Source organism: Microcebus murinus, chromosome 6, assembly GCF_040939455.1.
Source record: "Microcebus murinus isolate Inina chromosome 6, M.murinus_Inina_mat1.0, whole genome shotgun sequence".
Classification (NCBI taxonomy): domain Eukaryota; kingdom Metazoa; phylum Chordata; class Mammalia; order Primates; family Cheirogaleidae; genus Microcebus; species Microcebus murinus.
Window position 1 is genome coordinate 39,968,777 of NC_134109.1, and position 14,027 is coordinate 39,982,803.

At 38.5% G+C, this 14,027-nt stretch overlaps 1 protein-coding gene across 1 annotated transcript in view; it reads left to right on the forward strand.

Annotated features, from left to right (window-relative positions):
• Window positions 1-14,027, forward strand: part of CCDC175 (coiled-coil domain containing 175) — a 57,948-nt gene that overhangs the window by 41,615 nt on the left and 2,306 nt on the right. The window contains exons 15-19 of the mRNA XM_076003997.1: window positions 249-328; window positions 2,194-2,346; window positions 5,851-5,953; window positions 9,777-9,820; window positions 10,778-10,940. Of these exons, the coding sequence (XP_075860112.1) occupies window positions 249-328; window positions 2,194-2,346; window positions 5,851-5,953; window positions 9,777-9,820; window positions 10,778-10,940 (543 nt within the window). The remainder of the gene's footprint in view (window positions 1-248; window positions 329-2,193; window positions 2,347-5,850; window positions 5,954-9,776; window positions 9,821-10,777; window positions 10,941-14,027) is intronic.

The following is a 14,027-nucleotide window of genomic DNA, read 5'->3' on the forward strand; positions in this document are numbered from 1 at the left end:
GTCCTCCTATACTCTATGAAGAAGTAAGAAAGTATCTTAAAATGATAAATCAAGAAATAGCCACACGTGCATTTTTTTAAGAACGTTAAACTAAATGGCAAAAGAAACAGCTAAAAAACAGTTTTAAATGGTTGATTCTGAGGCGTCAGACACAGGGGTAGACATAGCTTCTGGGAGCATGTGACAAACTTTTTTTGTTATAAGACTTGTTTCGGGTAGTTATTTTTTTTTCTCTTTTCTTTTAATAGCACAAAAACAGGAGGAGACTGTACTGAAAACACATATTTTTCACTTTAAGAGAGACTTTAACAGATGCATTAAGGACACGGTAAAGAGTCAACACATTCTTTCTTCATTATTTTATTAGAATACTGGTATAAACAGACAGCAATGCTGACTTGGCACCATTGAATTTTTCATGAAATGCATATTTCTTAAACTTACCTTTTCAATGCCATGTTTTAAAATTTTAGTTTCTCTCTCTATATATATATATCTGTAATATAGATGTATGGAAAGAGAGAAAGAAAGAAGAGAGAGAAAGAGAATTGAACTAATGTGTAATGGCGGAAAAATCATCGGCGGGACCTCAGTTTTTTTATTTATAAGGTGAAGACTTGACTATGCTTTTTAAGGATGAGTAGGCAGAGGTGTGGAGAGAAGTGGACAAACTAGGAGCAAGTAAAGAGGTGTTTATTGCCTTTTTAAAATTCATAATGAATAATGCTAAACATATGTATGTGGAGTTGACTAAAAATGGAAACATATTATTCTCTGAGATGCAATGACAGCAAAAATAACTTCTAATATGTCATGGGCATGGATAAATATGAAGGAGAAAGTTACAAGTATAGTATATACACAGTTCTGTTTTCTTAATGAGATACTGCTGGTGATTATACAATGAATAAATCTACAATTTATTGCATAATAGTGTAATAACTGGGAACTGAATAGAGAATTCAGTAAAGAAAATAGTACAGAATTCTGAAAAATCAATAATATAATATTCTTCTTCCTTCAAGAAATATTAAGCCCTCTAAAAACCTCAACGAATTCCCTGCTTTTCCATTTTTGCCAGACAGTTGTCCATATGTCAAATTACAATTGTCCCCCAGTATCTGTGGGAGATTGGTTCTAGGACTGCCAAGAATATCAAAATACACAGATGCTCAAATCCTTTATATAACGTGGTATAGTTTGCATATAACCTACGCACATCCTCCTGTATTCTTTAAATCTGCGATCTCCAACCCCCAGGCCATGGACCAGTACTGGTTGATGGCCTGTTAGGAACTGGTCTGCACAGCAGGAGGTGAGCAGCGGGCAAGCAAATGAAGCTTCACCTGTATTTACAACCACTCCCCATTGCTCACTTCACTGCATAAGCTCCACCTCCTCTCAGATTAGCAGTGTCATCAGATTCCCATAGGAGTACGAACCCTACTGTAAACTGCGCATGCAAGGGATCTAGGTTGCAAGCTCCTTGGGAAAATCTAATGCCTGATGATCCGAGGTGGAGCTGAGGTGGTGATGCTAGCGCTGGGGAGTGGCTACAAATATAGATTATCATTGACAGAAAGGTTTGACTACACAATAAATGTAACATGCTTGAATCATCCTGAAACCATTCCCCCATCCCCAAGTCCATGGAAGAATTGTCTTCCATGAAACCAGTCCCTGGGCCAAAAAGGTTTGGGGCCATTGCTTTAAATCATCTCTAGATTACTTATGATACCCATCATGATGTAAATGCATGCAAGTAGTTGTTATACTGTATTGGCTTTTATTTGTGTTATTTTTGTTGTATTGTTATTTTTTATTGTTTTTTTCTGAATATTTTCCATCTGCGGTTTGTCAAACTCGTGAATGTAGAACCCACAGATGCAGAGGGCCAACTGTATATTCTATTTTGTGAAGGTGTCTCAGTGTCTGGGTTCTTAACTTAGGGTCCATGAACCCTTTTCCCAGAGTCCATGAATAAATTTTCATAAATCAGCTTTGGAGTTGATAGGTTTGTCTAAGGAAAGATGTCCACAGTCTCAGCTGGATGCTTTAGGAGTTAATTTTGAATCCTGCTCTGAATGTGATCTGGGCAGTCTAATGCTCTGGAGCCCTACTCTTTTAACTCTATAAGATAATTGTTTTATGTTTATTGTTTTATGTTTATGTTTGGGTTTTATGTTTGAGCAGGACAGAGTGAAGCGAGAATTAAAACAATTTCGAGAACAAGAAACCAAAAAAAGCAACGATCATTTTGAAAGTCTAAAGAACCTAGAAAATGAAATCTATGTACATGACCAAAAAGTAGACATTTTGAATCTGGAAAATGCAAAATTAAAACAAGTAAGTTCAAGAACCCCTCACTTTGCACAATGGTTTTGATTGATTGACTAGACCTGTGATACTTATGAGAGAAAAGAAGGGAATATTAATAGTTCTCAAAATATTTTAATGAAGCATAAAGTATATACAGAAAAATGCCCAAATCTTAAGTGTACAACGCAGTGAACAACCTGTGTAACCAGCACCCAGACCAAGAAACAAAGCATTAACCATATCCAACTATCCTCCATGTCCCTTCCAGTCATTAACCACCCCCCCCAGGGTAACACTATCCTGACTTCTAACACCATAGATTAGTTTTGCATGGTTTTGAACATTATATGTTCAATTATATGTGTAGAATTATATAGTATACACTCTTTTGCTCAACATTATGTTTGTGAGGTTCATCCTTATTGTTGAGTGTAGTTAGTTCATTTTTGTTAGTTCTATATATATTCCATTGCATGCCTCTACTACAATTTATTTATACACTCTACTGTTGGATGTTTGGAAAGTTAGCTGTTATAAATAGTGTTGCTATGAACATTCTAGTACACATTTGTTGATGAACACACATACATATGAACACACATACATACATATGTGACAGAACACACATTCTGTTGGGTATGCATCTCACGTGGGATCTCAGAGCCATAGGGATGTGTGTCTTCCGTGTTAGTACACTGCCAGTCTCCCAAAGGAGTGGCACCAACTGCTACTTCCACCAGCAATTCACGAGAGCACCAGGTACTCCATGTTCTCAACAAAACTGTGTTTCTCAATTTAACCAGTGTGGTGGGTTTGTAGTGGTGCTCCTCTGGTTTGCATTTTCCTAATGACCATTGGAGCACCTTGCCAAATGTTGTTGGCCACTTAAATATCCTGCTTTGAGAAGGGGCTATTCAAGTCTTTTGCTCATTTTTCAAAATTAGGTTGTCTATTTCATCTGATTATAGCTCTTTTTATAGCAAAGGAATTTGTTCGTTCAACGCCTAAAATTAAAGTCTCAACTTAATCTGAAAAGTTTTTCTTATTTATACTTAAAATTCACTCATTCTAATGTTTTAAAATGCTATATTTAATACTTAGATATTTATATGCCACTGATTTTTAATGCCCAGAACTGTTGTATTCAAAGAACATATTTTTAAGTGCATATATTTTCATATTTTATACACTTTGACAAAACAATACTAACAGAAGTTTATATATTAATAATATTCTCCAGTTGGAAAGACCTGGATTATAGTCTGTCATTCATACTGCGTGACTTTGGGCAGATCACTTGATTCATTTTGTTCTCTTAAAGTGAGAGTAACTTCTAAATCACAGGGTGAATGTGACTTCTTTGTAAACTGAAAGTGTAAAAAATATGCAGTTTTTAAAAAAATCATTCTTCTCTGTTAACCAAAATCACCTCATGGTCAGGATCTGTTATCAATATACTCCAAGCGTTTTGCAAAATGCCTTGATTGTTATAGGGATCCAGTCTCATTTGATGTTCACAATAACCTTATAAATTAGATAATATATTATGTCCCTTTTAGGGACAGGAAACTGGGGTTCCACATTTTTTATAATTTTCAATAGCTATAAAAATAAAAACAGTCGGTCCTATGGCAATGACTGTGAGTCAGGGGAAGTGGCCCTGCCACTGGCTAGTCCAACACCGTGAAGAAAATCCCTTCATCTCTCTGGGCCATTCTTTTCAGCTGTTAAATGGCAAGCGTTTTTCTTGCCACTCTCATGTGGTTTTTGTGGTAAATTAAGATGGCATAATAGGTACTAATATACTTTCAAAAGGTAATTGTGCACCAGAGAGCCCCAGGTACATACTGTCATCAGTAACCCTCACACATGCAACCATCTCCGTTCTTCTAGACCTTGAAACAAACAAATTCCTTGTAAGGAATTTCATCCCCCCCTAAAAAATTCTACTAGATCACCGTCCTATCATTTTGATACCAATTATTTATTAAAAAGAATTAGAATTTGTATTAGTATTTTGGAAGTGGGTGAGCAGGTAGATGCCTATGTGAAAGAATGATTCCTTTTTATTTTTTTATGACTGATTCTTAAAGTCCTATTTTTGGATTAGATATTTATCTACTAGTCCCCAGATGACCCTGTATGTTACCTTACCACTCGCCACTTTCTGTTTTACTGATTGTATCCCTTCACTTTAAACACCCACTGTGTCCCAAGTACTGGGGAAGATGTAGTGAATTACAGAAATAAGTAAAATACTGCCCCAGCCCTTAGGAAGCTCACAGTAGCTGAAGAGAGGTGCACGTATAAATTGGATCATTACAAATCAGTATGCAACAATCCAGACAGGGCATATACAGTGGCTCAGAGCAAGGGCACCTCACAACACCAAGGTAGGCACTCAGGGGAGAAATCTCTCAGGGTATCATTAGCATAGAGGCAGGATTTACGTCTGAGAGATGGACAGGTCTCCTCAGGGATGGTGTTTTGAGTGAGAAGATCAGTGAGCTGTGAACAGAGCCTCAGAGAAAAACAACTTTGAAGGAGCGAGTCGTGGAAGAGGAGGAGTCTAAAAGAGAACAGTTAGAGAGTTTGAGAGAAACACGAGAGTCCAGCTGAACTAGGCAAGTCTACGATGACCCACAGTCAAAGAGGGGTAAGAATGATGCCTTGGACTTGGCTTAAAGTGGCTTTCACTTTAGTTTACTATGAAACCAGGCAACAAGCCATGAAAAGATTATAACACAAGATTGAAATGCATAAGTAGACTGTTTCTCTCTTCAAACTGGACCAGCTCCCAGTTTATGACCCGAAGCCCCCGGAAGCCTCTTGAAGCCCATACTTTCAGAGTTCCCAAAGACTTTAGAGTTTCTGAACACTGGGTGGTGAGAATGGAAAGCCATGATTTTTTAATGCCCAAAGCCACCTATCACTGCTACCACCACTGTCACCCAATCCAGTGAAACATCTGACGTGAGTGAGCAGTTCCATGGAGTCTCCTGACTCAATAAATTCTCTCTCTGAGGTCTTAACGCTAAGCTCCAATCTGACAGCATCACTGCTTTGTGACATATCCTGCACACAGACTTTGCATAAGGGATATTTTTGCAGTGTTTACACATGGCATGCTCCACATGGCATCAGCTGGGGCAACTTCAAAGATAATTCAGCAGCTGGGAACTAAAATCATCTGGAGCCTCATTCATTCTCTTATCTGAAGTTGATTCTGGCTTTCAGCTGGATCTCAGGGGGGACCACTGATACATATAGGCAGAACACTTTCTCATTTCTTTTTGTAGAATGCCACAGAAATGCCATATTTATTTGAATGCTGAAATGCTTAATAGGAAGCAGGATCCTTCATCTCCTTCTCCAGAATAGAAGCTTGACAAGGACGTTTTATTCACACTGTTATCCTTGTACCTAGAACAGTGGGTGGTGCAGAGGAGGTCAAACATGTTTGCTGAATGGCTACATGAATAGTTACAGTGACTGAACTACTAAAAGCAATCACGTGCTTTTCATTTTCAGTATATTTTATACACGAAGAAAAAAATAGAGAAATACATAAAAGAAAAAGAAGACCTCCTGCATTCTTCAAGTAACCTGTCGTGGGAACTGATAGCTGGGCACAGTGAGTAATGTGTCATGGGTGTTCTTTATATGTGAAGTTTTTATTTTGTTTAAATCCATTTTATTGATTTCATGCAATAAAATGCACCCATTTTAAGTTCAATGAATTTTAACAAATGTACCACTGCAATCACTCCTATCACAAACAAGATATAGAGCATTTTCATCACTGCAAAATTCCCCTTGAATCCCTTTGCAGGTGATCTCACACCCCACCTCCAGTTCCTGAAAACCATTGGTCTACTTTCTGTCACTAATAAATTAGATATAAGTGAAACGATAGCATACACACACTTTTGTACCTGGCTTCTTTCACTCAGCAAAATGATTTTTTGTTTTGTTTTTTTGAGACAGAGTCTCACCTGTTGCCCTGGCGTCAGCCTAGCTCACAGCAACCTCAAACTCCTGGGCTCAAGCAATCCTACCTCAGCCTCCCCAACCAGCTGGGATTACAGGCATGCACCACCATGCCCAGCTAATCTTTTCTATATATTTTTAGTTGGCCAATTAATTTCTTTCCATATTTAGTAGAGACAGGGTCTCACTTTTGCTCAGGCTGGTTTTGAACTCCTGACCTTGAGCTATCCTGTCTCGGCCTCCCAGAGTGCTAGGATTACCAGCATGAGCCACTGCTCCCGGCCAGCAAAATGTTTAAGACTCATCCCTGTTGCTGCATGTATCATTAGTTTGCTCCTTTTTATAGCTGTATGGTAGCACTCCATTGTATGGCTATGCCATATTTCGTTTATCCATTCACCAGCTGAAGGATGTCTGAAATGTTTCTAGATTTGGGTTATCGTGAATGATGCTGCTGTGAACATTTGTTAATAAGTGTTTTTGTGGGTATGTTTTCATTTCTCTTGGGTAAATACAGTAGAATTGCTGGGTTATCTGGTTGTTGTAAGATTAACTTTATAAAAAACTGCCAAACAAAGTTGCCAAAGTGGTTGTACAAATTTCATATCCTACTAGCAATGGAGAAGAGTTCTCATTGCTCCACATCCTCCCCAATACTTAAAATTGTCAAAACACTTCAAATTGTTAACGTTTTGTCATCTTAACAGGTGTGTAATGATATTTCATTGTGACTTTAATTTGCATTTCCCTGATAACTAATGTTGTTGAGTATTTTTTCACATCTTTTTTCCATTTGTATATCACTTCAAGACACTTTTGTGAAGTGTCTTGAACCAGTTAATCAAATATCACAAATGTAAGGGCTTAAGACAAATCCTTTTTTAATACTTTAATACTTTGCTCACAAATTGGCAATTCGATTAGAGCTTGGTGGAGACAATGTCTGCTCCACCCGGCATCAGCTGGGGCAACTTCAAGGATAATTCAGCAGCTGGGAACTGAAATCATCTGGAGACTCACTCATTCACGTGTCTGAAGTTGATTCCAGTTCTCAGCTGGATCTCAGGGGAGACCACTGGCTGGGACACCTCCTCATGTCCTCTCTGTGTAGCTGACTGGCCTGCTGGGTTCCAAAAGCAAGCATCCCAAGAGAACAAAATGAAAGTTCATGGCATTTTACAACCTAGCCTAGGAAGTGTGAGTGTTACTACCATAGTACTCTAATGGTTGAAGCGGTCACCAGGTATAAGGGAAGGGGCACAGACACCACCAGGCAGTGGAGGGAGTGTCAGCATTCTGTTGGGGGGAGGCGTGTGAAATGGAATACATAATGGGGCCAGCTTTGGAAAATACCATCTGCCACATGTCTGTCCAAAACTTTCACTCGTTACTTTGTTCTGTTTGTGTTCTAATTATTAAGTTAGAATATTTATATATTATAGAAATGAGCCCTTCTTCAGTCTGAGGCTTGACATTTCATTTTCTTAATGGTGTCTCAAAAAGAGTAAGAATTTTTCATTTGGATGAAGTCCACTTTATCTACTTTGTCTTTTAATGTTAGTACTTTTTTGTGTCCTGCCAAAGATATTTTTGCCTACCCAAGGCCTTGAAGACTTCTTTCAATGACTTTTTTAGTTTTAGCTTTTATGTAGAGATCTCTGATTCATTTCAAAGGAATTTTTCCATATGATGTGAGGTAAGGGTTGAATTTCACTGTTTTCGCTTATGCATCTTGTCCTAGCATCATTTGAGGGGTGACGTGGGGTGGGGTTGGCTGTCTGTTTGTTTTTGAAAAGACTATTTGTTTTTGCCATTGTATTACCCTGGAAACTTTTTCAAAAATCCATTTTATGGTTCTGTTCTTTTATTCTAAATGTCTAACTTTACATCAATACCACACTGTCTTGATTACTATAGCTCTATGTGCAGTCTGGAAATCAGGTAATATAAGTTCTTCACCTTTGTGCTTTTCTTTTAAAATTATTTTGAGGCTGGGCATGGTGGCTCACGCCTGTAATCCTAGCACTCTGGGAGGCCGAGGTGGGCGGATTGCTCAAGGTCAGGAGTTTGAAACCAGCCTGAGCAAGAGCGAGACCCCGTCTCTACTATAAATAGAAAGAAATTAATTGGCCAACTAATATATATATAGAAAAAATTAGCCAGGCATGGTGGTGCATGCCTGTAGTCCCAGCTACTTGGGAGGCTGAGGCAGGAGGATTGCTTAAGCCCAGGAGATTGAGGTTGCTGTGAGCTAGGCTGACACCACGGCACTCACTCTAGCCTGGGCAACAAAGCGAGACTCTGTCTCAAAAAAAAATAATAATAACAATAATAAAATTATTTTGGTAATTCTAAGTTCTTTGATTTTCATATATATTTTAGAATCAGTTTATTAATCTATATACACACACACATACAAAAAAATCCTGCTGGGATCTCAATTAGGTTTGTGTGGAATCGGTAAATCAATTTTAGGAGAATTGACTTTTTTAAGTTTTCCAATTCAAGAACACAGTATATATCTCCATTTATTTAGGTCTCCTTTAAATTTGCTCAATAAGATTTTGCAGTTTTTAGTGTAGTATCAGGTATCCACAGGACTACCCTTAGGCTTAATGATTAGCTAGAAGGATTCACAAGACTCAGAAGTTATTATACTCATGGTTATTTTTATTACAGTGAAAGATACAGAGTAAAATCTTCAAAAGGAAAAGGCACATAGGACAAAGTATAGAGGAAATCAGGTGCAAGCTTCCAGGTGTGCTCTCCCAGTGGAGTGACAGGGATGCACTTAATTTCCCCAGCAACGACATGTTACTATGTATGCAGAGTGTTGCCAACCAGGGAGGCTCACCCAGGCCTGGGAGTCCAGGGTATCTCCTGGGGCAGGGAGTGTCAGTCATGTAGGCATACAGTGCCTGGGTGCCTGGCCTTAGCTGCTCACACATCTACTGAGATGCTCAGAGGGTGTTTCTCCTTTACAGTGTTAGTGTGGTAAATCACTCTGATTAATTTTTTAATATTAAAGCTATCTCTTATTCCTAGCATAAAGCCCACTTGTTCAAAAGTTTTTATCGCTTTTGTCTATTTCTGGATTCAGTTTGCTAATCTTTGTGCAGATTTTTGTGTCTGTGTGTAAGACTGCCTTGCTCTGCTTGTGATGTGGTCTGGAAGGTGCCCCCAGCAGAGAGTCGGGGCATCGGAGGGCCCACCTCCTTTGTTTCCCTTGTCCCAGGTGTCACAGCCCTGTGCTGCCCATTCTCCAGCCTCTGAAAACATTTGTTTCATCTGTTTTACTCTTTTTTCAACTTGTTTGCATTGGGAGGGCAGGTCCAGTCCAGTTATTCTGTCATTTTGGGAGTAGAAATTTTTAGATAAAAATAATTTTCGTAAAAGCAAAAACATTACTTTCATAAAATGTTTAAGTTATTTCAGTAACTGTTCTATTTTTTAAATCTCTCCCTTAGCTCGGTATTTAGACATGTGGGCTGAATTTCGGGCCATAATAAAGGTAAGTTTTTTGTGTGCTATCGCTCCAAAATTGTTCCAAAATGTTCACCTACCTAATAAGTGTGTGTGTGTGTGTGTGTGTGTGTGTGTGTGTGTGTGTGTGTGTGCACGCACGTGCGCATAAGGTTAGGAGTTCAGAACTGCAGGGAAGGGACAGAGCTTGTGTGACCACCACATCCTAAAATGTGTCCTTTGTGCCAAAGGTCATTATGAAATGTTAATCCTTTGGGAAACCATCTTCCTACTCTACCACCCAGAATGAAAAAGACTCCCTTTTTTTGGCAAGCTTAAATTGAACACATTTTGTTTTAGGACAAAGTTGTCAGTTCTGAACTCTGTTTGCCTTCATGTTTTACCAGCCATCAATATCCCCAGCCCCTCTCCACTTTAGAGTCAAGTAAGCTGGGGCTTAGATGCTAAATCCTGGCTCTGCCACTTTCTATGTATTAATATTTAAAGTTTGTATAATCCTTATATAACCCTTAGAAAACACTGGATAAGGAAAGTGTTAATAATGTCTTTTTCAAATGAAGCTACTGAGGCTCAGAGAATTTAAGTAGCTTGCCCAAGACCAAACAATTAATGAACTTAGGGGAATTTGAAACTTCAGATCCTGCCTGATTCCAAAATTGGTTCCCTTAAGCTGAATCTCCTCTGCAGCTCTGTGCTGCTCTGAGAGTGAACTGGCTTTTCATACCACCACCACTACCATACCCAGTTTAAAATTTAAGTTCAGTGAGCAGTCCATTAAATCTTCTCATTTGATAATTCATTTTTCTGAGATCTTTTATAGAACTTTGTGAACTGGCTATATACACAACACTTATTTTGTATGACTAATACCAATTTTGCATATATAATACCTTTTATTTTGGACATGATCCACTCAGACAGAATGTGTCTTTATTTATTTTGTTGCAATTGATATTTATATACCTCCAAATGCCATTTCTTTCAGGAGTTGACAGCCAATGGTGAAGAGGTCTTGAAAGACATAAAACAGCTAATCAAGAAGCTGCGTAATAGAGATGAAAAAATCGAGAGTATCAGTAATTGGCTAAAAGGGAATCTTGAAGACTTGCATACTCTCATGAAACAGGAATCACCAATGGACCTTCTTGGTAAGCAAGAGCTCAGAGCTTTTGGTAACCTAGGGCTTCCAGCTCTTTTCAAAAGAAGAAAAAAAAAGCGCCAACTAAATAACTTAGTTATCCCCAATAATGTCACAAATATTCACCTGAACATTGATACTCACTTGTGGGTTATGGTAGTGCAGTAGTATTAACCAATTCTCCCTTTCACCTGAGAGAATTTTCTAGATAACTGAATCTTAATTTCTTTATGATGTTTTAAAAATTCTTATTTTAAACATTTTCCAGAGAGGTCTGGCCATTGTCGGTTTGTATATTCAGTCTCTCAGCAGGGGATTTCAATTTTTACTTCTATTTTCAATTTAAAATGTTGTTCAGAATAAAGTAATGGTTTCTTTGAATGAAAACAAACCCAAGTCAAATTAAATAGTAGGACAATCCAGTGAATATGCCTTTTTTCCATCCAAATGGCATGTCATTTAATTAAAATTTAAGTTCATGTGATAGGCAATCAGTATAAGTAAATATGTGTCTCTTAATCAAGCTGTACCTGTTCCAAATAGATAGCTGCATTTTTATTCAAACTGTTACAAATATAAAAAGTTTAAACAATCACACACACGCATACACACACACACACACATACACCCCTATATATCTGTATATCTATCATCAAACACTGTCAAATCTTACCATTTGCCTATATTTCCTTAGTTTTGAACTCCTCCCCATATTCTCAGTTGCTTTCTACTTTCCCAGTTGTTAAGAATGTTGTAAAGATTCCCAACCCAGTCTATTGTCTATAGTGGGGGTCAGCATACTATGGCCTGGGACCAATCCAGCCTCCCTCCTGTTTTCGTAGGGCCCAGAGCTAGAGATGGTTTTTATGTTTTTAAATTATTGGAGAAAAATCAAAAGTACAATATTTCATGATACCATAAAATTATATGAAATTCAATCTCCATGTCCAAAGTCTTACTGAAATAGCCATACTCATTTATTTACACATTACATATGACTGCTTTTGTGCTACACTGACAGAGTGTCTGTGACAGAGACTGCATGACTTGCCAAGCCTAAAATATTTATCTGGCCCTTTACAGAAAAAGTCTGCCAACCCCTGAACTAGAGTGTTGACACTGACATTATGTCCTTTGGTCACTCATAGAGTGGCTGAGCCTTGCTGGCAACATGGCAAAGCCTAAGGGTCACATAGGCTCACACACAAAAGCGAATAAAGGCTGACTTCTTTGTTCTAGGCCACACATGAAGAATGAACTGTTATACAATGAACAATGTGTAAGATTTTCATTAAAAATGAAAAGAATGTCACTTAATTTAGGAAGAAATATATATTCTTACCAAAAATCATCTTTCAGTCAATAGATTATTGACCAGAAGCATTTCAATTTAAAAATGCAACCACTGAAATGTTGATAATTGGGCATACTGATACTTGAAAGTTCTCCAGCTTTTTAGGCTCCATCCCATCTTCATTATTAACACAAAACTGTATTTACTGAGTGCCTATTCTGTGCCAACCACCACGTTAGACACTTGGGTTGCAATGGTGGATGAAACACATATAGTCCCTGCCCAAGTGGAACCCAGTCTAGTACAGGGGTTGGCAGACTTTTTCTGTAAAAGGCCGAATAATAAATACTTTCGGCTTTACCAGCCATAAGGTCTCTGTAGCAACTATTCAACTCAGCCATTGTAGAAGAATTGCCTCTTAGGCTATAACTTGTTCATCCCTGGTATAGTAGGAGGATCTGATATACAAATCTATATAAAGTCCCAAGTGTACTGAAGGTGGGGCATAGAAGTATGAGAGAACCTAAAAGGGAGACTTAACCTGATTAAGGAATCATGGGAGAGATCTCTGAACTGAGCTGAGACCTGAAGGAAGATTTCTGGCTGCCCATAGTGCTACTTATTTCTGTTCCTGGAGCACTGACACCATGTGGGCTCTGGAGCGAGGTAGATCTGGGCTCAAATCCCAGCTCTACTTCTTACATGTTATTTAACCTCCACTCCTCAGTTTCCCCAGTTGTAAAATATCACTGGTAACAAGAATCATAAAACAACAGACCCATACTCTTCAGATACCTGAAATGTACCACCCTCCTGGGGAGGTAATAGCAAAGTTTGACATCTTGAATTCCTTGGCCATCTCTGAGCCACCTGTAATCTCCTAGCACTGAATGTTCTCTGTTGTGAATTGCTTCTGCCACACAGCTTCTGGAGGAGCCCTGGATCTCTTCCAGCTCAGCAGCCCTCTCCCGTCCTCTTCTGGCCACAATACATCCCTGCAGCCCTGCCGGTGCTGTGGTCTACTTCAGGACCGCTGCACTAGCTTCATTAATATATTGGGCGCCCAAGCCTTGCACTGGAGCAGATGTTGCAGTGACAAAGTTGAATAAAACCCGGCCCCAGACCTTAAACCCCATACCCTGTGAGAAACAGACAAGTGAAGAGATTAGAAGACAGTGGATTCCTTCTATCAAGTAGTGATTTAAGTCTTATTGGATGTTAGAGTACACAGTGTTTGTCTTCCTGGAGGAGCAGCACAGGTGTGAGCTGACCGAGAACTGCACGCGGGGAGGCTGCGTGGAGACCTGCTTGGGGAACTAACTGCCAAGGGTGTGGGATAGGCTTGTCAGAATGGTAAACGCCAGGCTTCATCCCGAAAGCTAAGATTGTTACTTTTTGCCTTAATTTTCCTTGTAAACAAAGGTAAATAATTCTGAGTGTAGTGTAACTTAGTGCAGTTATTCTTCAAGTATTAAAAATAATTTGTTTTAAAATTCCAAAAGTCCTTGAGTATGTCATCTAGTATAACTTAGGTTACAGATTAAGTAATTTGTGTATTAACCAAATATCTTAATTGATATGTGCTTTACAGAACACTTTTTTAGGCCATGAGATACTTTAAAAGAAATATTTTTAAAAAATCAATTCATAAAACTGTCAAAGTTATCTTTTTGTTATTGTGATGAAAAAGGACGTGATACAATCATCTACATGAATTCTCAGAACCTCCTTACAATTAAAGCACAATCAAAATCTCAGTGAGAGATAATAAAATCATTTGCCCAGGAGTTGTCATAAGGGCTC